The sequence below is a fragment of the Lingula anatina genome, chromosome 8 (assembly GCF_051362555.1).
Source record: "Lingula anatina isolate TDL-2025a chromosome 8, LinAna3.0, whole genome shotgun sequence".
Classification (NCBI taxonomy): Eukaryota; Metazoa; Brachiopoda; class Lingulata; order Lingulida; family Lingulidae; genus Lingula; species Lingula anatina.
In genome coordinates, this window is record NC_141774.1 from 8,580,589 (window position 1) to 8,605,323 (window position 24,735).

The window sequence follows — 24,735 nt, forward strand, 5'->3', positions numbered from 1 at the left end:
TTTTATAGCCACTTAAGACAGTTCATCCGAAACCTTAAATATTATTCATTATTGATCAGTAGTCATAATATGATATAAATCCTTAACAAAGTTTAATTTATTAGTAAACCTCTGTGCTTTGGTTTTAGTGACAGAAAACAACATCGATAACCAACATTTCACTTTTTGACGCCGGTTGTTTGTGAAAATGTCGTTTGCTGGGAAATGAAATATTTTAATTTTAATGACGTACAAAATTTCAAAACCAAGACGATAGAAACATTTTTAGGGTCATAAACCATCAGAGGTAATTGTAGTGGCTTATATGGTGTCCGAAGTGCGTTTTATTTACTTAACAAGTTACGTGTTGATGATGAATGAATTATAATAATTAATAAAAATTAGAGAAACTAAAACGTGGAAATTCTTTGAAATACAAAAATAACTTTTTTTCAAAATTACAGTCAGAGATGATCCAATTGGCCAGTTCTTTACAGGCCTTTGTAATAAGCCGTTGCACACCCTAAGAGATAATCTTTTCAATGTGCAAAAATGATCAAACTTTCAGATTTTTTTCTATACAAAAATTTATATTTTAGTATAGCATATGTAATGCTTTTATTGTATACAACAGGACTATAGAGTAGGTGACATTCTTATTTTCATGCTGCCACTTAATTAATACTGATGTTCAAATTTTAAGAAATTATATTGTCCTATAAAGTCAACATTTTCTCATTGAAAAGATAATTACAATACTAATACACTACTATGTATCGGTAGCCATGTTTAATAAGGCACAGTAATGCCAAATATTCATTTTGAATGAAATATTTTTTTTTAATTTATAGATCTTGTATGTGTTTAAAAGCTTGGTAATCTGTGATATTTTTTTTTGTTGAAATAGAATTGAAATGCAGTATATATTAATACATTCTCGTGGTTTTTATTGTACAGACAGAGATGAACATCCAACAGACTTCAACTGGTTTTATGATTTTGGATGAGAAGACTACTGTAAATGTTGAAAATATCTTCAGTGGTCCCATTAAGTCTCAGCCCCCCGACAGAGCCAGCTGTAGCATTCAGCAGTGCAGTAATAGCAATAACAAGGCCAAACATAGCAGCAGCAGTCCCATAACAAAATGCAATTTTGCTGAAGGAAACAATAAGTTGACTCCGCACAATATCAGTAACAGTAACAAGACTCAACAAGCAGATAGTAGCATTGGAGCTCCACAGAAGTCTATTTGCGGTAATAGCAGTGATGGTCAACCCTTTAACAGTGACACCAACAAGGACAGTAGCAGTAGTGTTAAGAGGGCTAATTCAAAGTTGACTGGAAGCAGCAGCCAGTGTGGTGATGAGGATAAAATGGACTGTGAGCAGTACACAGAAATGTTGGCTAAAAGCGTGTATAGCAAGAGGAATCACAGTGATATCATGGAGGCTGAGCATTCAGAAATGAAAGATGACAGCATCAATAATAAAACAAATAGTGATGAAGTTTCATCTTGCGGTAGTGACATCATTGATGATAATACCAGTAAAAGTAACGTAGCCAAGAAGGAAGAAACAAGAACTGAAAATAAGGCTGACACTACTTGTATCAGTAATAACAGCAACAGTGACGGTGCCACTGATGGTAACATTGCTAGTGGTGGCGATAGCAGTAACAGTACCACTGAAAATAATGACAATGTGGTGCAATGGAGCCAGGCTGAGTTCTTGAGGTTTAGGAACAAGCTGTTTGAAATTATGGAGGAATTACGAATTAAAAGGGTAATTAGACTGGAATTGTTAAAGGGATAACAACTCTTCATTTTGGCGGGAAAAGTACCATAAAATGGGTTTTCTCGGGGTGATTTTCCCATATTTTCCAGTGGTAAATGAATCTGTTCTGACATTCAAAGTAAGTTTTTTTTTTAGTGTTAATTTTGTAATAAAGGAATAATTGGAATGGTATTATGAATGATAATTAATTATTTTGTCTTGTTGTTGAACTTTGCTAGGTTTTAGAAGCAGAAAATGAAGAACGTCTTAAGGAGTTGGTGAGAGAGAAACAGGATCTAGAAAAGAAGCTGGTAAGGCCCTCTTCTCAAACAGCATAGGTCCACTGTGCTTAGGTTGATCCAACTCTGCAGGGTCTCTCGCTGGAAGCAAAAGGAGACATCATTCAGTTAAGCTTCCAACCGATACTCGTAAAATCACCAGATTTTCTGTATTCTACTAATCACCTGGAGCCGATTACACTTAGGGCGTATTCCCAGAGCTTTTAGATCGATCTATCCCCGTGTGGAGTCTCACTAGATTACTGGCAGATAATCCGGCTTAAATGTCCGCCCGGCCTACCACAAGCTGTAAGGGGGTAAATAGCTTTCGTGCCCGCTGACAGCTATTTAGCGTGAACCCCCAGGGAGTTAGGTCGATCTAAAGTAGATCAGTCTAATCTCTAGGAATGGGGTCTTAGGTCACCGAAGAGTTGGTTGAATCTATGGTTGAATCTATGTGGATCATAGGTATCTAAGTGTGTATGGAAACAATCCTTAAGAATGTACTGCCACAGAATGGAAAGAGTGCCCAGTAGCTGTATTAATTCACAAAATTAGATTGGCCTGGCTTTAATTGTGCTGGCATTGGCAAAGACCAGTGTTGATATACTGTAGCAGACTCAGGGGCAGATCCAGAGATATTTTCTGACAGTCTTCAAAATTATCTTTGTTGAACCATCCTCCATTTTTGACTGTCTTCCAAAAGAAAAAAAAATAGATCATATTGTCCAGAAATATAAACTCAAGAGATTTTTACCGTCTTTCAGAAGGAGTAGAAGATAGCTTCCATCTGCCCCTGAGGCTTTAATAAGTGACTGAAATGCTACTATGTTATGAAACATAATTTTTATCTTTCTTACTAGTATGTTAGCAAAGTGCCTGATGCATATAATAAGGTTAAATCAACATGTATTTTTTTTCATTTCAGGATGAAGTGAGTTCAGAGAAAACACACCTGGTGAGCCAGCATGCTGAGGAGAGGGAAGTGCTGCAGCAGAAAAATAGAGCCAGCCTAAAGACACTGGAAGAGGAAAAGGTTAGAACATGCTATCTCTTCAGGGAGAGAGAGAGAGAGAGAGAGAGAGAGAGAGAGAGAGAAATCACTGAAGGAGGAAAACGTGAGTGCATGCTACCTCTTTAAAGAGAGAGAGAGAGAGAGAGAATTCACTGGAGGAGGAAAAGGTAAGTACATGCTATCTCTTCAGAGAGAGAGAGAGAGAGAAAGACCTTCCACGGCTCTCCATATAGCAAGTAGAATGCAATGTTTAAGTATCACTGCAGGCTGTTTGGTGGTGAGTATTAGATAAATCGGGAAAGTTTAATGGTGTGTGATTGAGCTCAAGTACTACAGTGTTGGGTGTAACAACAGAAAATAATGTTGATCATATGAAGTATGTTAGATTCAGTGAAAGTGAACTTCACCTTTAAGAAATGAGGAGACAGCCCGGAGAAAATATTTCCTTTTTTTAATTGAAAAAAAAATCATTTTAGGCTAAGCTGAAGATGCATATGCACTGCAATGAAACGGAGAAAAAATCCCTCAAAGATGATGTGAGGGTTCTGAAGGTAAGGCTTTTTTCCTCATAATAGTTATAGCCATTGGAGATTTTTTTCACATTTTTTCACATTTGAAAATACTTAGCATCTTAACTCTCAGTGCTACAATTAAAATGCTGTATAAAACCCTTGTTTATATTCCATAAGATATCAGTCAGTTGCAAAACTTCAGTTTCTTTATTTTGTCTGAGAATTAAAAAATAATTAAATCAACAAAACATGGTCTATTTTGCTGAGAGAAAATGTCATTCATAGGCGAAACTCATGATGCCGTCTGCTTCAGCATATTTGTCTTGTTTCTTGGCTTGAAAGTCTTAAATGTCCAATCTTAGTTGTTAGATTTTATATATGAATTAAGATGGACCTGTGTATCCAATGTTACAGTTCATGAAATACAACTTAGAAAAGAAAACCCAGGAACAAGAACGGCAGCTGTGTCTGTGGAGGAACACCAAAGATGGAAGTCTTGCACAGATTCAGGAACTAGAGAAAAAGACCAAGATTTTTACGCAAGATGTGAAGAAGGTGATGGAAGTCCAGGAACGTCTGGAACTCAACGGTAAGTTGTCAAGGCAGTCAGGAAATGATTTTACATAAGAACTCCAGATTAACTTAGAGGGTGATCTCACCTTTTAATAGGGGAAAAGTCTTTTTTAGTCATCTGAAATTAAGTCCTTGAAGAGATATAACAACTGTTCATTTTGTTAAAAAAAAAAAGGATTTTCCTGGGATGAAGAACAATTATCTCATACTTACCAATGGTTAATGAATCTGTTCTGATATTCAAAATTAGTCCATATTTTTTTTTCCTAAAATTGTTGGTTTTATTGTAACAATCTCTTAAGTTGCTCTTGACAGTGTCAGTGTATTACTTTGTTTAGACCAATATTTTAAAGTCCTCTATAGATAGTCAGCTGTTCAAGTTAAGCAGTCTAAATTGAACCCAAAGCTGATATAGAGACTTATTTGTGAAACAGGCCCAGCAGTCTTTACAATGTTGGGACCCATTGTGCCGTCTCCTCCAGTGAGGAATCTCATCTAATACAATAGCCTTCTGACTAACTGAATGGAACAAACTGCAGTTGTTTTGCCTTCTTTACATTTTATTTTACAACTCATCAATATTGAAAAGTATAAAAGTGAGTTTAAATTTGATACGCTGAGTAGAAATCTCAAAGATCTGCTAGCACCTTGTTAATTGTTCATTGTGCACTGCTTAAGTATTCAGTCTATTGCATTATACCTTTGAGAAGATATATGTGGTGTCTTCCCTGTTATTCTCTAAGCCTATAACAAGGTAATGCCTCATAATTTTTCTTTTTTAGCACTTTCTTAATATAATGGAATTATGATGCCTATTGACATTAATTACAAATCTTCAGAAAGGTCATTTTTAATATTATTAGGTGACTTAGAATTGATATAATAGTGATCAGATTTGGCTAGAATGGCAACTACTGATTTTGATTTTTACCATGAAAAATTGAGATTTGTAAAGAAAAACGAGTTCTGAAGGAGGTAATTGAAGTCAGGAATACTGTAAAAATTAACAAAACAAACACATTTGGTACTGCAGCATGTGAAAAGTATAGTTTTTATTTTCTTGACATTCAATATGTAGAGTATAATTTGGGCATTACAGAAATTAAATAATAAACATATTTATTCATATCAAGCAAAAATGTCATTTATACTTTATGTTAAAGGAAATATTAACAACACTTTAAATTAATATAATATCATTATGAAATGGAATGCCATCAAATTGAAATTATTATTTTTTGATTGGTTTTATGAGATTTGCACATAATGTTAATTAAACTTATTTTGAATCATTTTATTTGATTTTTTGTAAATTAAAAATAAATTGAGTGGCACAGTGAAGAAAAAGCAACATTAAAAATGTGAAAAAAAAATGAAATTTTGAAATCATTTGTATTGTGCGGCAAAGCAAGTAACATAACCTTGTCATGGAATTAGGCTGCTGTCATTTTTTATTTGCACCAGTCTCCATAATAAGCCATGCTAAGTAGTAAAAGTTTTCAAGAATTACAATTGTTGGCCATAGTGACAAAATTATTTTAAAAAAATGGAAATGAAAAAGAAAAGTCTGTAGGTAAAGTTGACAGACGTTAGCCAGCCTTTAACAATTATGAATGAATGAATGCTTAAAGCCATTAGCTGTAAACTATAAATAAAAATGAATATTGCAGTGGGAACTGTTTATGCTTGTTAAAGGATTTTATGCTGGCAAGGTGCAGTGTTGGCCACTCTAAGCCAGTTTATAAGATTTGTAAGTCTGTAGGCATCAGCTGTTATAAAACCCCCAAAAATTGGAAGTAAATGATAAAAGACAAAATAAATGAGAAAATGAATTCAACATGTAATGTTTAAATATGTTCTCCATGACAACATGTAATCTCTTGGTATGCTCACTATGGCAACGTGGAATGTTTATACATGTTCACCATGACAACATGGTGCCGCATCCCCCCTCTGTTTACAGCACTCCCAAACATACTCCACTCTTTCCAGCCTCCCCTCGCTGTCATAACGCTCAATCTTTAACTTTCCGCGAGGATGAAAATGACATGCCATCTTGTGATTGTCTTTGAGAGTATAAAGTCTGTGACATCGCAGACACTGAAGTACGGCTCCATGCGCTTTGGGGCCTGTGCCTTGTCGTGCGGCGTGTGCTTGTTTGATAGCCTCATTCTGTTTCTCCATCACAGGAGGAAGTTTACTCAATCCCCGTGCGGGGGCGTGGTGGTGCACGTCCTTTACCTTGACTGGTTTTGTAAAGACAACTTTATTAACGTGCACCTGAGATGACTTTTGAGGACTGCCTTGGCGAGAGTTATTATTTCTGTCCACATCAGCCTGGGCTGTTTTCGATTGAGCAGTTTTGTCAGTCTTAGACAAACTGCCCTTGCTGTCCTGGTGCACCACACTGTGTTCTCTCCTGTGTAAACTGTCCTTACTGTCTTGGTGTTTCAAGCTATGTTTACTATTCTCCCGTCTGTGTAAACTTTCCTTACTATCATGCCGTTTCAGACTCTGCATGCTGTCCTTACTACTCCCTCTCTGAGTGAGGGACGGAATTCTTCTCTCGCCAGTTTTGGGGTCATTTTGATTTGACTGTGGCGCCACCTTCATGTTGTTTTCATGGGTGGCTGCACCATGTTGTATGTGTATTGTCACTACTCTTTGATTTTCCTTACACAGCTGATATTGCTGTGCAACATTGCTACTGTCTTTGGGTTGTTGATGTTGTTGATGGTGGTGGTTACGTTCTCTCTGTTCCTTATGCTGTTGATACTTTTTGAAGTCATCGATTTGATTTTTAAGCAGGCTCAATTCGCGGTGAAACTTTTCCTCCGTCTCTTTCACCGATTCTTGTTGCCTTGAGAGGTCTTGCCACTGTTGCCTTAGCAACCAGTCTAGAGATTTTTGTCCTCCCTCAGCCACGTTTAGTGTCTCCATGCACCTTGTTCTCTCCTCTATGTACGATTCGACTTTTTCCGAAACTATCCCAACGTTTCGCTCTAGAAGTTCAATTTGACTAAAACCGATATCATCCTCTTGATTACCTCTATTATACACACGTAAATTATCTGGCATAACTGCCATCAATTTTTCGTTCAGTACCTGGATTTTCGCATCGAGTTCCAAAACCATGCGTCGTTGCCGTTCTATTTCTCTCATGGCAGTTTCCACTTTATCTTTGCCACCTTGGCGTTCCATCTGAATTTTTGCCCCAATCCAGGATATGAGATCATTTTTATCCCGCTTGGATATTTTATTAGCATACTTCCCATTGATGTACTCTGACGTTAGGTTTGTGATGTCGCTGTCGATGTGTTTAGGCAGTGAATACATCCTGGGCTTTTCCACAGAAAGGAGAAGATTTTGAAAATTCACAATACTTTCCGTCTGTGTAGCAGTCGTCATGTTGTTCTGCTATTTTTTTAAATTTCTTCTAATCCTAAATCCTAAGTGACATGTTTAAGCAATTCATTTGTCCTAGTTGTTTACCCTGTCTTGAATTAGTTCCTCGTATTTCAAGTCAGTTTGAACTCATTATTTCGTATTTGGTGGAATGTAGTCCATCTTAATTGAACTGACAGACTGTAACAGTGCAGCAACAGAATTTTAATAAATTATTGTTCTTGTTCTTGTTTTACATGGTGTATATCCCAAAAGTGTTACATGACAATCATTGTATCCCAAGAAATGATAGGTATGTTGATTTTTTTCTATCCCTGCATAATAGATTGTGGCGTATCTACTTTGATGACGGTGTATAGTCCGTTGTTTGACTGGCTCCTTGGTGAATGGGTGGCTTGGATTTATCTCCAGGACTCTGTGGCTCGTGCTTAGAATTTTAGTATGATGTCATCTGAGCGTTGAAGCCATAGCCTGTGAATAAAAAAAGATAAAGAAACATAAATGCATAAAAATGATAAGAAGTCTGACGCAGAGGAATATAATGAAAATAGTAATAATTTTATTGGGCTCTTCATGTTGCATTGTCACATTTGCCAGCCCTTAATACTACTTTTTTTATACAAATTAGGTGTATATATTTGTGTATAAAATTATATAATTTGAGCCTTGAGGTTTTGTCTAGTTTTGTATAGATATCAACTCTCAAATAAAATACAACATAACCTTTTGAACTATGGTGGCAGAAAACAAAATTCAAGTAAACATTTTAAATTATGATAATATCAAGTTTTTTGTTCTGAAAATGACAGATAGATAATAGTGATGAGTTTTCATTTATCTCTGCCACACAGGGTGGGGGGTCCTGTCAATTCTAACATAATAATGTGCCAGTAGATGAAAGGCATTGTTCAAATTAGCACATAGCCTGAGCAACAAGGGGCAAATATTCTGGTAGGTGTGAGATTACATAAAAGCTTTGTTCTTGTTGACACTGTAAAACTTGAACAAATGGAGACGGCTTGTTGAGCTGGAAACAGTTGCAGTTTGTTTAATGTTAGCAGTAGCCTGGGGTGGGGTTGATATGTCCCCTATGAGACTTGATGGTGAGAATCCATGTTTTCTCAGAAAAAATAATAATAGTAACAAATATAGTGAACTAAAATAAAGTAAAATAAAATAAGAATTAAGAAAATGAAAAAGGAAAAATATGTTGGGGGTTTGTATTGAAGTTTTTCCCCCTTTATAAAAAAAAAAAAACTAATGAAATTTTCAAAAAAAAAAAAAAAAAGAAGAATTAAAAAGGTTATACTGTTATTCATATATTTAAATCAATTATTTTGAACAAAAATGATATAAATTGATAGGCAACACTTATCACATAATGTTGTACGTCTGCCCACCATGGAGTTTACTTCAAATTATTTAACATTGGTATTTTCAAACTTTTTTAATTAACTATTGCTAGCAAAACTTTGTTTTGTTGGATAGTTATTAATTTATTTTGTTCAAATTTAGTGAGTAATTATAGTAATCAATACCACTTGTTGTCTGGACATATAATCTGACCTCTCCTGGTATTTACATCTTAAATATTGGCTAGCCATTCAATAGACAGATCAAATACAATAAAGTAAGTTTGTTCCATAAGTTGGTTTAGGTAGCTATGGCAATTGTCTCATCTAAAATTCTCAGCAGATTTCTTTTTGAATGATTTTATATAGCCCCTCACATGAATATGCATGCACGCACGCATGTGCGCGCGCGCACACACACACACACACACACTGAGAGAGAGGAAAGAGTGAGCATCACTTTTTAATCCAACATTAAAGATCTAGTCGTACATAATGTCTAATTAAAATCAAAAACTTTAAAATTTAGGTCAGTAAATCACAATTTACCTGACAGTTTGTAAATCCTGTCATTTCTTATGTTACAGTTAGTTGCACATTACCTCATTTTGTTCATAACATGTGACATCACATACTCTCCACATAATTTGTTTGCTGAAACCCAGCACTGCACAGGCATCATTTGCGTACACTACTTGTACTCACTAGCTAGTATACTGCCCATATATTTTCATTCCATATATTTAAGAGCAAGCAAGTTTAGCGGACAACCTCTTTACAGGTCTTCTCAAAAATCTTTTCTAGTGTTTAAGCATGAGGTCAACTGTGATTATAAAGTTAGTAGCTATCAAGTTCAGAAAGTCCAATTTCCTGACCTTGTTATTGTCGCAAAACAATCCAATCTGTCAGCAAGTTGAGTCCACAAACTCAATATCCTGACCCTGTTTTATTGTTCAAAAAAGTCTCAGCTTGTCAATTAACCTGACATGTATTCCTATTACTATGTGTAGAAAGTATGTCCTGATTCTATTTAAGTTTTAATATCCTGACCCTATTTTATTGTTCAAAAAAAGTCTGTTTGTCAATAAACCTGTTAACAAGACCAGTATTCCCATCACAGTGTGTAGAAAGTAAATGTCCTGATTCTGTCATGTTCCTGCCTAGATCAATAAAACTGTTTCCTTTCATAAAAACTGTAAATGGGCTGATCATTGGATATTTGACGTGCAAGTTTAAATTTTCCTTTGATTTTATGTAAAAACTAATATGTATTCAAGTGTCAGATGTTAGTGAAGTTCATCTTAACTTATTGTGAGATATTTGTTGATGATGCAAGGGAGAAAAATGTTATTTAGTAGTAATTTAAATAACAATAAAATGCAAAAACCCCACCCACGATTTCATTTGCTGGTAATGAGAACATGATAAACATGCCCCCCCCCCTCCCCGGCCCACTTTCTTATGCATTTACTCCTTATGTCTCTATCAGTTTAGATATTAAGAACATATGCCCATTCCAACTCACTGTATATTGACCAGTCAATATACAAACCGCCTTTGAAACGGATACAGGATATTTTCCCACTAGGTCATGCTTCAGATTTCTCCTTTCAACTTTACAAAATAAAAAGCTCCATCTATTTTCAAGAAATGTAAGCTTTGACAGGCTGTCTATTAATGAAGTCAGTTGAGTTTTGTAAAAATGCGATCTGTATTCTACTGTGAATAACCCGTATTGTATATTTCATTGTAAGTTAATGACAGCTTTCTTGTATGTAATATATACTGTCTGTTTTCTGTGTTGAATTTTTCATTACATAGCAGCTCGGGTGTAATTTCCGTTTGTTCACAGCGCATTGGGTCAGAAAATTGCTTTTGTCGCATTATTCCCTGGTTGTAGAGTTGAAGACCTTTTTTTTCTGAGCGAGATGGGCAGGATATGAAACCAAATACTGAGCTCTTTTATGTGAAAGAGGATATTTTGAAAAAAAGTTGAATCAAATAGTGGATGCCACATATGATTTTAAAACCAGAAGGTGGGTCTAGCTTCAGGGGCCCTTTTCACAAAAGGACATTAGATCATCTAAACTAAATTAAATATTGAGTCAGTTTCATTGAAAAAAAAAGAAAAAATGCCTAGCAAATGTTTTAGACCAATAACTACTTTATACGTTATAATAATAATTAAAATGTCTTGATTGTGAAATTCAGTGTCAATGACCTGGAGCAGTTCAGAATTTTCATCTTAGTTAAGACCAATATTCTCTGGCTGAAAATCATTTGTGTAGACATGCTCTTTAGGGATAATTGACAGACAAGCACAAAATGCTTGGATTCTTTGTTTCTTTAACATTTGGATGCCATAGTCGAGTTTTTTTTTTTTAGATCAGCAAAATATTATCACGTAGGTATATATTTCTCAAGCTTTCGTGAATATTGTTTTCAATTGAGCTGTTTTGTTTCAAAATTCAATTCAATTTTTTGCCTTTTATTTATTTACTGTCATGTTGTTTTTAAATTAGATATATTTATTCATTTGTTGCATTATTTATTTATTGTTATACATATTTTTGTATTTTTTCCTTACTTTTTACTCCTTTTAGATATCTACTGCTAATTCTTTGTACCTGTACAGTATAGTAGTATTAAAACATGCCTGGTCACTAAAATGCTGACAATAACATGGACATTAAAATGTAATTTCCATTGAAATGTATGTAACACATGTGTTCAACATGTGTACATTTTAGGAATGAACAGAACTTTGTCGCCTGGCAACTTGCAATTGTATAATTTTGTGCAATAACTGACACATAATTCGAATTTCATACCAGTTAACTGTAAGGATACGGTTGTTTAAAACCGGGCATTCTAAATATTTCACATTTGCAATATTAAAGATTTATAATGGACCAATAGTTTGTTTCTATTGTAATAAAACTACAATGCAGACTGCTATACACAAATACAGAACACAGACTCATTTTTTCCTATCGATTAGAAGGTAACAAAATCACCATGATTGTTTTATATGATGATTGATTTTTGCGCTGACAAAAGAAGTCGGTACAACAAAACTTATTTGATTGTACTAATAATGGGAACAGCATTGGAAAATGACATGTAACTGCTACAATCCAGCAGTTTTCTGGATAATGTAATGGCATAAGAGTTCTCGGTTTTAATGTTGTAGTTGATAAATTTATAACCTCCTCCACCTCTCTCTCTCTCTCCTTTCTTCCTTCCCTCTCTCTCTCTCTCTCTCTCTCTCTCTCACCTAATAGGACTAATTGCACCCCACTACTTTGACCCAGTATCATTGATACACACTGGACAAAAGTACCAAAGAGACCAGCATTCCTCAACAAAAAATATGTAGCCCACATATATATCTTCTGTCAGGTAAGTCATACTATGTATGCCTGTTGGTCATTTCCCTTATCTACACCATTTCTGTCGGTCATTTTCAAACTCATCTGCTACCTCTTAGTAAATTTTTGCCCACAAAGCACCTGTTGGTCACTTTAAAACTCCTTTTTAACTCATACAGTTGGTCGTTTCTATATCACCCTGTACAACATACATGTTGGTCATTTTCTTATTCTCACTGAGCCTATTGGTCATTTTATATCTCACTCCTATTACATGTCAGTTATTTACTTACTAAACTCACCTGTACCCGGTGGTCATTTTGTCAGCCATATGTTGTCCACATATACGTCTTCACTTTAACTATTCCATAACATCAAACCTGTTCAATAACTGTACAGTATCTCATGTCAATAAGAAAACTGTAACAGTTGCCGCATAGGCTCACTTGTCAATAGAAATGAGCAGTGACTTCCCGATCAAATTGGTAATTATTTAGGCCTCAAAGGGGGGGCTATCGCTTGTGAATTAAAACAAAGTACCTGCTCTTATACCAAGTGCTGATTATTGGGAGGGGGTCTAGGAGCAAATTGATATGGCAATTACTGTGTGGGGTTCCAAAGAGGCAGTGGGCGTTTAAAAAGATGTTAGCTAACAGCTTCAATTTTTGCTCAATTTTTGTCATATGGATATTTAGAAGAACTTTTTGTTATTATTAGTGGAGTTTTCAAAAGATGCCATTTGAGACATTTGCACATTGTTTTTAGGAGAATTCCAGGGATTAAGGATTAACTTTTTTTTCAATGTAGTAAAAATTTGAACTTCAGGTATTATCAAAGGTATCAATACAATAGGAACTGATTCAGAAGCAAAAGTTTACTTCACAATATTATCAGCAAAGATAAGAGAAATTTGATATTCATCCTTGTCTCTTATAAAAATTGGAAATTAAAAGGGTAGGAGGAAAAAATAAATAATGTATACTAGTATGCCCTTTTCAGGACCCCTAATTACACATACCGTACAGTCAATGTGCCCTGAACTGTGTGACCTACCCTAGCAAAAACATGCCTTATTGATTAGAATTGGAAATGTATTGGAAATATGTCTAGTTTCCCTTGCCAAATTTGATACTGAGTCAAACTCAGCACTTTGATATCCCACATCAATATTTGCTGTACATTATTTATGGCGCCCCAGATATCGTAGGGAGCACATTATCATGAGAGGAATAAGATAACTGTTTTTAGTACACAGGATGGGAAATTAAAGTTGTTCTTTGCTGTTATACATATTCCAGTACTTATTTAGCCTTTATACCTTACCCCTAGAAGCCTGTTCCATAAAAGATCTTTAGAAGGAATGTAGGTCTAAAAGTTAATACCAAAATTTTATTCTAGACTTTAAGTCTTAATTTGATGGAAGTTAGTAGTGGGAAAACATTATTTTTTACTTGTCCACTTATCCCGTCCTATCTTAAGCTAACTACTAACTTGTGCAAAGTAATAATAATAATAATAATGATATTGATAATAAATAATAATAATAAACTTTTTACTAAAGCCTATTGGCTCTTTAAGGCACCAGGGTCCAAGGACTGTCCCAATTAAAGCAGAATATATTTTTAAAAATTTACTGGCTCTTCTCCAATTAAAATTTAACTGGCCCTGCTCCAATTTTACTAGCATTTGGTGTGAAAACTGTGCAAATACCACATGCAAAGTATATTCAATATGAGTTTTATTATGAGTTCAACTTTTATCGAATCAAGATATAATAATAGTTCAAATATATGCTAGAGAAGTTGACGTTTACTTAAAAACTGTTCAATCAGAACAATTGTACTATTTGTTTGTTTTCAATCACACACTTTAGACTTCATTGCATAAAACATTGATTTTCTGAGATTAGTACTTGAATTATGGATAAGTCACCTGTTGTTTATGAGTCCACATTACATCACAATGGAAAATATAGCTCTCCTGCCAGTGTCTTTGTTTTCAATTTGATTATTATATTCCTGTATATATGCTACCTAACCACCAGAAAAAGATAATCATATGTGTGTTTTGGGGAGTGAGGGGGGGAGGGGGCATTCAGAAATTTAGAACTTTAAGTTTACATGGGTGAAAGTTTTCAAAGTCATTTGAGTCCGAAATTTGGTCCTTACTTTCATACTAAAAATTAACTCTTCTTCAGCTCAAGTTAAAGAAAAAAAATCAAAATGAAAAGCAATAGAACTGTAATCCTAACTGGCAGTTGTAAAATTATAGGAAAGCTGCTTTGGGACAAAATCAGAAATAGGGGCTAAGAACAACACTCAGTCAGAAAGTCAAATATGCACATGCGATTATCCAGACACGATAAGTGAACGAAGTGCCATATATTTTTACATAAGCCAATAAAGTCACTGTATTTTAATCCTCATACTTGGTGTTAAACCATTTATTTTTACTTAAGACGTTAAATCTTCTATAGTTTAATCTTTATCCTGGCTTTGTGTTGACTGTGACAGGGCTATCAAACTTTATGTGATAACTACTTGTTGTGCCTCATCTTTCCTGCCAAAGGCACAAACTTTTTGATCTGTATTTGTAATGTGTGGTAACCAGGTGGGAACAAAGTGGTAGATTAAAAGATTTGTTGTCACTCTTCGTGTTTTCAAGAAGTGGGTGTGTCTTAGCATCAGGTGAGGTTTTATGGGATGGGGGGGGGTGGGCATGTTGAACTGATGACACTCTCAAATATACTTTAACATTTTATTTATTTATTTTTTTTATTTATTTATTTATTACTTTTTTTTAAAGCAAAACTTATTCCTTTTGTGTCAGAGGCGTTTCAGTATTGAAACCACCATCTATGAAATCTAACATCTTCTCCTGATCATGATGATCACCAGTTTTTTTCTCTTGCTATGAAACTGTACCTTACAATGTCTATACTGACTATGGTCTCTCTATAACTTAGCACACTCGAATTATCATTTTCATCACCAATTCAAGAGCATTTTTTTCCTTGGTGTAAGTTAAATTTACATGGGTGAAAGTTTCCAGGGTTATGCCTGATTTTAGGATTTTAAGTCATCTTTTTGGTCGTTCTTTCTTATGGTCTAAATGCAATGAAAAATTGCAAGCAACATTTCGGGATTTTTAGTTTTTACAACTTTCACCTATGAATTAATGAACATTGCCTAACTTAATAAATTAGACCATATGTCATGTGATCAACATGTGGAGACGCATCACAGTATTTCTCATTTAAATTAAACAGAATTTTAGTATATTCTTACTTGAGTTTTCTATGTGCAGTGTCATCTTGTTTGTACCTGTCTTGGAAGTGCACACTGGTAATTCTGTCATCACTATCATGGATTAAAATACACATAATGTATATGCTCCTTTTTAGACCCAGTATCACAAATTTTTAGTTAGCTATCTATAGTAGGCCATCCAATTTTAAGTTTATTAGCTTAGCCTAAAGAACTTTTTGTGAAGTAGGCCTCATGCAGCTGGATACCATTGTGGACCTATGGCTTACAAGTCAACTGTCAATATCACCATAAATGTGGTTGGTCTGTACTTGCAGCAACTTAAACCCTGAGCATCAATCAGAGATGCTGACATTATGGCAATCAAGGTCCTTAATTTTGTTATTTTTCATGTTATTTACAAAAGACTTACGTTTAATGTGTGAAAAAATTTGGAAGAATACAGGTCATTTTAATGCTTACAAGTTGGCATCATATTTCTCACCTGGGTTTTCTGTGTGGGACGCACGTTAACTCCTGTCAGACCTTTTAAAGTTCAGCCACGATGAGGTGTCTTGTTCCTTAATGCACCCGTTCAATCACATCCAATATCAGTTGTCAATTTGCTGCAGTTAATCCCCCCATTTATAATTACAGGTGTTATATAATTGACAACAACTTCACCGAGTCCAATTCTCACCTGAGTTTTCTAGTGCGTGTGCTGCGGCATCGCAGAGTACAACAGGCAGCGTTCTCCTTGGTTAGTTACCTCTTGATACATATCAACAACGCCTTCCGCCTGATTTAGTACTCCTAAACTAATTTCAATTGTAAATGTAACAGGTGTCGAATTAACTGTAAAAGTGTCATTTAAACAGTGTCAGGGCTTGTTTATTTACAGTAGGAACCCTTGTATTGGTAACTCATGTGGTGCACATGTTTATCCATGGTTGGGGCCCTGTGTTTTATCAATACAAGGGCCCTGTGTGGATATGCAATGTTATGTGAGCTATGGAGATTTCTTACCTGGACGCTTTTATTGAAATTAACACACTGAGTTGAATAAAGATCTGTAATTGTAAAGGAGGAGGGTCAGTAAAGGGGGAGGGGGGTTCGCATTTAGCTTAATCCCACTTCTGTGTTACTATGAAGACTTAAATGCGCTTGAAATGTAAACAATACATGTTAATTGCTGCAAGATGTAATTGATTCGGTTTGGCGAAGGTTATGACTGGCATTGGCTCTTGTCTGGAACTGTATTGTCTTGTTATGTCACCACGAGTACCATGGGAAAGTTGCTCCGTCTATCAGCTCTCATTCTCGGCTAAGCCAATATTGTGCTCTTTGTTTTCCATTGTGTTGAACTTTTTATACTTCTTTGCTCATTTTATTTATTTTGAGAAAAGTAAAGTTGAATGTTGTTTTTCTATACTGTTTTGTGTGTCATTGGGTCATTTCATGCACTGTTTAGTCGTGTTTGCATTAAGAGACCCCTGGGGGAGTTGACTTTTGCTTGAAGTTGGTCACTTTGACGGTCCAATGATTTGAAAACTCCAATTTTCCCTGGGAGCCAAGATTTAAGAAGTTCAATCTTTTTGCTGAATTTTGCAATTTAATTCCGTATCCAGTGAGAAATGAAAAAAAAACTTGGAAGGACTGAGGAAAGTTGTGTGACAAGTTCAACTTGGTTTTGGCCATAGTAATTTGATTTTATCATGCTTATAGAATCTTTAATGTTAAATCTGCATTTAGATTTGAAATCTAGGGAGGTATAAATAAGGTAGAGGTAAGAGAATAGTTTGGCAAAGAGAACTCTTTTCGCCCACAGTACTTGGCATGAAATAATAAAAGCATTTCAATAAAGTGTCAAAAATAATTATTCAGCATTGACATTTTTTGTTAATTATTTTTTTATTTGCATTTTAAAAGATTTATTAAGAATAACATTTGGGTTGTGAGAAGTTTTAAAGGTTTTGGGTGTAAAAGTCAATTGCTTGTTAATTAATGTTTGAATTTTAATAAACATTGCTTAAATGAAATTAATGAGTCATATTTAAATTTGGATGTGGTTACCTTTAACATTTAACATAAAAAAGGAATATGTATTTTTCACTCAGTATAACGGCACATCTGATCATAGATGTCTATTTTGTGACTTACCAGAAATCGGTATAATCTTCAGCATTAGTTTGATTCATATATTTTAGCACTCACCATTAACAAAACCCATGGTGAAATCCTTAAATTTCTTTTAAAAATTTGTTTTTGAAAAAATATTTTCATACAAGAGTGAAAGGAATAATTCTACATTGTCTATAAATTACATCTTTTAGATTTCTGCCTAACTTCCTCATTAAATTGATAAAAGTACTTTACTATGTTAGGCCTGAGATATTTGAAAGGCTCTGTCAATATACATATAAATAATGGCTTCACTGTAGATTATAAATGGCCTCCTTCATTTAAAATCTCTGCATTGCTACCTTTATTTACATTTGATAACAAACCCAGATTTCTAAAGAGAGTAAATGACATTCTAAACTCCAGGCTATTGATGTCTATCTGTGACCTTTACACTGAAAACTGCTTATATAATTGAATGATGGATTTTCGCTGAGGAGTGCTACTAAAAAGACCCATGAAGACAGACACGATTTTTTAAACCAGCTGATCCAGTGAATATATCAGGGCTTTAAACATTTTTATCTTTACATTTACCTGCATATTCTTCCTTGAGCTTTACCTGTTGCTTCACAAATAATGTGCATCTAATCAATCTCCATCTGTGGTAAGTCAAGATTAAACTTCATGCATCCAGATGAAAAATTTGAAACCATCGGTGATAAATATCATGATGAGAATCAGTACATGTAGAATGACTATAACTTCTTCTTAGCCAAAATAAAAGCATGACAATTTGTTTAACATTTGGCTGAAATCTGATATCCTGATGTGAGACTCCTCTGTATCATGTGGATATCAGTGGCATATTATCTCTGTTGTTGTCTCAGACTGATATCACTGTTATATATGTCCATATGCTTTCTTAGGCCCCTTTTAGTTCAAGATGTATAGTTTACAGCTTGATATCAGTCAGTATCAATATTATATTAGCTTTCATTGACAGTGTCATGCTGTTGACCCAGACTAACCCTATCTGACTAATGATCTCTTAGATCGCATTCACAACGAGTTGAGCCAGGCTTTACAAATCCTGGGGACTAAATATGGTGGACGTACATGAAAGGAAAACCGCCTAATCTTTTAATAGTCTCTCCGCCTCTCACACGCCTCCCCACACATCGTCCCTGCGGGGGGGGGGGGGGGGGGGGGGGACAGTCATTAAATCTCGGCTGGATTATGCCGTAAGCATTCAAGTGGGTCGGCCATAATTGATCCACGGATCTGTTAGTCCTCGGATCAACTTCGGTTGTGAATGCAGCCTAGGACTGGCTCCAGAAAGAACTTCAGTTGACACTGGGTTTTAGCTTTAGGACTGAAATTTTTTATCTTAAATAATTTAAGTCTAATGATTTTGGTCCATTTTATAGCATGATAACCCTATGGTGGTCCACGAAAATACATATTCTGTGCTGTAAGTGATTTGTTTTTTTCTTGACATTTATAGCAGCAAAGCTGATGAAAATTAATACAATTTAAATAGTAAGAGACAGAGTGTACTAATACACATTTTAATTTCACACTCACTGTGAAAGATACCAAACAATTATTTTTAGTAATTGGACTGCTGCTGCTGCTTTATCCTCAAAAAAATTACAACAAAATTTTTGCTCTTTAAATTCAGACTATGTACCTTTAGTTATGGCATCAGGTCCTGTATAATCCAGCACACCTGTGTTGTGAGTCAAAACTGTTTGATGCATGAGAAGACTGAGTGTATTGATTATAATGTATTTTAAAGCTAACCCAGCCTCTAATCCTTTGTATAAATAAAGGTGAATTGGATGTGTATGTAAGGTGTGACAGAAAAAAAGCTGATTTTTTAGCAGCTTTGTGTGTGTTTCTTTTGGTTTTGTATTTTTTGTCAGTTAAGAAAAAAAACTGTTTTGAGAATGTTTTATTTTAAAATTATGACTCTTTTTTTTTTAGCAAGTAGCACGGTCTTAAAAGTGTTGAATCACTAGTTGTAAAGTAAACTATTTTGTGTATGTTAAGTTGCTATGGAAACAACAAACAAGAAGGTAAACTCACCCCATTGGTACAAAGGATTTCCTACTTTTGAATGACTCGGAGGTTTTATAAAGTGTAATTTGAGAATTGATCTACTGAAATAACATCCTTTTGACAATAAGGAAATCTTACTGATCAGACAATTTTCTGCCATGTAATACCCTGAAGGGATTAATTTTCTGCTGCTTGATGTAAATCCTTTTCTTGTTTGCCCTCGCCAACCTTCTTTGTGAATTGTTGGAGTCTAAAAATAAATCTTGATAGGTCTAGAATTATTGTTTAGATGTTTTTTCTCGCCCTTAGTTTCTTTTTTAGAAAAACATGAAGGGTAAGGCGGAAGAGAAGCATCGTGGAATTTTTTTCTAGTAAAAATAAGTAAGATGTTCCCAAAACATGTACCATCATTGAATAGTGTTGAAAATATGCCATTGAAAAACAGGAAAATAGAATAATCATTTTATCAGAAAATTGCATGTTATATAATATTTTACAGTCAAAGAAGGAAAAAAGATCAGTTGTCAGTCATCAAAAGTTTCAGAGTTTGATTAATCTACCATCTTAATTTCCAAATAATCAAGTCTTTTATATTTTCTAGTTAAAGAAGGTATAAAAATCAACCGCCAGCTGTCAGAAACAAACACCAATCTCAGAGAGGAACTAGGCAGTAAGGAGGCAGTCATTGATGGTCTGCGCCAAGAACTGGTGGAGACCAAGGCCAGTCTGTCCTCCCAGCCACAGGATGTGGTAGAGAAGATCAGCAGATTGCAACACAGTGTAGATAGCCTTGAGAAGGAGTTGAAATCTGTGAGTTGATTATTGTAAGCTGTTGCATGCATCCGTGTATGTATACGCATTCACAGTCAAATGCACATTTGCAGACACACAAACTAAATATATGCTATAGAATTTCTTCTTAAATCTTCTCAGGTTTTGAGGTAGGGCTCATGCATCTATGCACTATAATTCTTTATTATATGAGAAAATAATTAAAACTGCCTGTGCAATGAAAGAAAGGAAATGTAAAGTAGCTAGCAAGCTCCATGGTGTGTTAGAAGTACACTAGTAAGTGGGTAACAAAAGAATATAATCAGTAAACTATTAATCAGTCTGGAGCGACTGTTAAATGATGAAAATTTTTTGGGGTCTTCTGGCTCAGCATTTATGGTTCAAAATGCCCATCTTTGTCTAATGTGACATTTTCAGCAAGAAGACATGGTAAAAGGCTTGAGAGAGCAGCTGGCAGAGACAGTGACTGAGAAAAATGTAAGCTTTGTCATATATCTGCATTGGAAAGTAACTGACTGCTTCTCTTATAGAAATCAGGAGTATACAAGCAAAACGTTTTTATAAATTGTAATAATTATTTTCATTTTATATAAAAATGTTTGTCAATTTATTAACTTATTATTATTACTATCATTATTATTATTATAAGTAGTAGTAGTAGTAAACCTTATATTTAACAATTAAAATTTTAGAAATATATAACTAGTTAAAAATCTTTTTATAGTTTGAAAAAATTATTCATCATCTGACATCTGACATTATATTAAATATTTTAATATTTATTTTTATAATTTTTTGAAAAATTTAAAATATTACCCCATCCTCCAGACCTTGACCTCCTCCCTGAAGGAGGCCCACCTCCTAGTGGACAGGCACATCCAGTCCAACACTAGCCTGTCCTCCCAGCTGACCACCGCCCAGGCTGACCTGGAGGCCCTGAGGACACAGAATGACCAGCTGAAGGCAGACAGTGAGGCAAAGGCCGGGCAGATGAAGGAACAGGAAGCGCTACATCAGGAGGAGACAGAGGCGTGGAAAAAAGAGGTGGATTTGCTTTTGACTTTTGGTTGGATTTTTGAAAAGCTTTGCTTGTTTGATGGAGTTGAATTTGTTTATTAATTGAGTTGGTTGATATACGAGGAGGGTGAACTCCCAAACTGAAAGAATATTAGTGATTAGGTACCTGTTGGTGAGTCTTGTCACATTTGTCACACATTTTTCTCTTTACACACAGTACCCATAGAATTATATGTTAACATAGTGACAAGTATGTAATTCAGTAAATTTTAAGAAAAAAACATGATATAGGAAAACAAAATTTATCTTTATTGATCAAACTTCTGAGAAACTATCAGACTAATACATCCACATTTTACAGGAGACCTCCCTGCAGGAGCGTCTGAGTGGTCTCCAGAAGGACTATGAGGTCCTGAGTAAGGCACATGGTAGTCTGGAGGAACTGAACACCATGTGGGCGGGGAGGAATGTGGACCTGACTGAGGAGGTGGAGAGACTGAAGGTACCATTACTTTTCTTTTATTTTTCTTGGTTAAAGTCATATATATATATACATGCACATGCCTTTCTTTTGCCTTATCCTTACCGAAGAGTTTCAGAGATTGGTGGTCCATTTACCAGTGGCATGTTTGTATTTGTGTAATATTTTCTGCTACTTTTTTTAATCCGGTTTAATCCTTATATAAAGTGTATATATTATTCTGTTTTTCCTAGGATTATCACACATGAAAGCATTTGCACACTAGCAAGCACACAGATTTCCTCATGTGCATAACATTTTTATAGTGTACACCTATAGCTGACATAATCCTTATTATGAATTTCAGGAAGTCCTGAATAAACCAAAGACTGACCAAGACCAGCAAACTGACCCCAAGGAGCAGTGCACAGTGGACGTCCAAACTGAGGTCATAAGTCACTACACAGTGGACACACAAACTGATGACCCTAGTGGAGTGGACACCAGAGCTGTGTACTGCCAGACAGGTGGAGAGGAGCTGTATTTGAGTGTGAAAATACCTGTGTGTAGTTGTAAGTGTAAATTTTTACTGTAAAAAGTTTATATTAAGTGGTGACCAGTTCCAGTTTCAGTTGAATCATACTGCATGGGCACTCACGTACAGATGGTATGAGCTCAGATGTTTTGCCTATAGCCCATGCATGGACTTTATCAGGAAATTGTGCTTATTATTGACAATAAGTGATGATAAGTAAATTTCCCTGAAAAAGCCTGTGGGCATAGATGAATTGTACATAAGTGTTCAATATGAAATTCAATTTTCATTCTTACTGTTAATTACTAGATGCCAAAAGTACTCAAATGACAGCATGGTGGCTAACGTTGCTGTGTTTACTTTGGGTTTACTAATGGGTTTACTTTTTGTATTATTGTAGTATATATGCTTCTGTACTAAATTTTTCATGTTCTTATTCATGCTTAACTCTTTTTTGATAACCATTTGATTTTTGTTTAAGATATTTTTGTTAACTTGTTATTTGAGAAAAGTGCATGTATGATTAATATTTACCTTTTTACTTTGAAATTCATATTGTTCAAACCAATTTGCCATTGTTCTTGTTTTTACAGATTCATTTCAAGCTAACATTTTTCTTTTGTTAGAATTTCACCAAATAGCATGGTAAGGATTTATTTAACCTCAATGTTGAATATTATCAACTTATATTGGCTTTATAGTTCCTTTTACTTTTGCCACAAATAAACCTGAACAATACAACAGTGCCTTACAGTGTGGAGTTGATATTTTTTGATGGAGAGAACATGTTACATATCATTTTCATGGCTTTGAAATTAAAAAAGATCTTATGTAAACACATGAAATTGTCCATGTTATATACAATACACTCTGCATAATTTGGAAATGTCACCCTTAATTTCAGCCATTTCAAAAAGGCCCGGCACATCTGGAGTGAAGGAGATGGGTCCTGGTGGAGATTCTGCAACAGTTTCTCTGTCTACAGACCACAGTACTAAATTGAAGTCTTCTGAACAAGTATCAAGCAAGGAGAAGCCTTTGGAACAGAACTGCCAGAACCAGAAAGATGGTGATACAAAAGAAGGAGACAGAGAGATAGAAAAGAATGGGGAAGCTGATGGATTGTTGTTGAATACAGATCGTTCTGAAATGAAAGATGCAAAAAACTTGGAAAAGGCATTGCCAGTTCCTTATGGAGAAAATGTGGATCAGAAGAAGTCTTTGATGGAAAACATTGATTTTAATCCAACAGCGTCATGTGCTGAGCTACCACCACAGTCAAATGGTCCATGCAATGGGGATGACAGACACATGGAAGAACATGACATGTCCAAGTCAGCGCCGTCTTACTACACCCAGTCAGAACCTTCGACCATGATTGGTGCTCATGCAGATCTGCCCAACTTCAAACATATTGCCACTGTGGGTAAAGAAAACCGGCAAAATCTGAGTCTGAGAGGAGATCTAACTAGTCTGAGAGAAAAGCCATCAAATGTGAGAGAAATCCAGTCAAACTCAAGAGAAAATCCATCAAATCTAAGAGGTGATGAAACTACCCCTGAACAAACAAGCCATATCGTGGGCCACCCTGGCAGCCAACCAGTGCCAACCTCACAAGAGGTTCTCTGCATCCCACAAACTCAGATATGTGAGGAAGATAAAGCATGCCCTAGCTCTCTAGGAGATATCCAGTTTGCTGAGGGGGTGCCAATTCAGCAGCAAGAAACACCTAAAGGGATGCCTCTTCACCATCAGGAACAAGGATTTATTTTTAGCTGGAATTAATGTAAACATCATCTAACTCAAATCAACCTGAACAAAATTTCCAGTCCCAAAATGTAGCCTTTGATTGAAGATAATTGTGCCAATCACAAATGTTACGATTTATGGAAACACAAAATCAATGTGACTAGGTGCGTGTTTGGGATTGACATGGTAAACCTTGATCCAATTTGGCACTAAATGTCAGTGTCCATGCACAAGGGATTCAAAAATGAAAAAACTGGCACACGTCATGCTATATAAAAAATTTAACTGATGTAAAAGGATATTAGGGTAGGATGATTGAAATTGCTTTTTTAATTTTACAGACCTCAGAAAACATTGATGTTGGAGAAAGTTCTCTATTCTCAGATGATGAGGAAAGTATAGAGCTAGGAAGTCAGATTGAGAGAATAGAACAGTTCCTCAAGACTGATAGACTAAGAGTAGGAAGAAAGAGGAAAACAGATACTTGATACCAA

General features: G+C 35.2%; 2 protein-coding genes across 7 annotated transcripts; one reads left to right on the plus strand and one right to left on the minus strand.

Moving 5' to 3' along the window:
• Positions 1 to 55: 55 nt before the first annotated feature.
• LOC106161558 (uncharacterized) lies at positions 56 to 23,642 on the plus strand. 2 transcript variants are annotated; one of them, XM_087018918.1, is made up of 13 exons: positions 56 to 286; positions 943 to 1,761; positions 1,992 to 2,063; positions 2,959 to 3,066; positions 3,522 to 3,596; positions 3,972 to 4,146; positions 20,290 to 20,498; positions 20,898 to 20,957; positions 21,309 to 21,524; positions 21,859 to 21,999; positions 22,325 to 22,529; positions 23,086 to 23,137; positions 23,397 to 23,642. In XM_087018918.1, the coding sequence occupies exons 2-13, from the start codon at positions 943 to 945 to the stop codon at positions 23,488 to 23,490; spliced, it is 2,226 nt and encodes a 741-aa protein (XP_086875044.1). In that variant the 5' UTR covers positions 56 to 286; the 3' UTR covers positions 23,491 to 23,642. The 2 variants fall into 2 exon arrangements, with proteins under 2 accessions (XP_086875044.1, XP_086875043.1); XM_087018917.1 differs by having other exon boundaries at positions 59 to 286; positions 937 to 1,761.
• Positions 5,139 to 19,348, minus strand: LOC106166610 (uncharacterized). Of its 5 annotated transcripts, none has more exons than XM_087018921.1 (2): positions 19,318 to 19,348; positions 5,139 to 8,006 (listed from the first exon to the last, which is right to left on the minus strand). In XM_087018921.1, exon 2 carries the CDS (start codon positions 7,536 to 7,538, stop codon positions 6,042 to 6,044), a length of 1,497 nt encoding a protein of 498 aa, XP_086875047.1. In that variant the 5' UTR covers positions 7,539 to 8,006; positions 19,318 to 19,348; the 3' UTR covers positions 5,139 to 6,041. The 5 variants fall into 5 exon arrangements, with proteins under 5 accessions (XP_086875047.1, XP_013400699.2, XP_086875046.1 ...); XM_013545245.2 differs by lacking the exon at positions 19,318 to 19,348 and adding an exon at positions 18,222 to 18,644; XM_087018920.1 differs by lacking the exon at positions 19,318 to 19,348 and adding an exon at positions 16,204 to 16,327.
• Positions 23,643 to 24,735: the final 1,093 nt, after the last annotated feature.

Excerpts from the sequence above, each read along its gene's own strand:
- LOC106166610 (XM_087018921.1), bottom strand. The coding sequence starts at position 7,538 with ATGACGACTGCTACACAGACGGAAAGTATTGTGAATTTTCAAAATCTT.
- LOC106161558 (XM_087018918.1), top strand. The coding sequence starts at position 943 with ATGAACATCCAACAGACTTCAACTGGTTTTATGATTTTGGATGAGAAG. Across the intron at positions 3,067-3,521 it reads AGACACTGGAAGAGGAAAAG|GCTAAGCTGAAGATGCATAT; the intron begins GTTAGAACATGC and ends AAATCATTTTAG. Across the intron at positions 21,525-21,858 it reads CAGAGGCGTGGAAAAAAGAG|GAGACCTCCCTGCAGGAGCG; the intron begins GTGGATTTGCTT and ends CACATTTTACAG.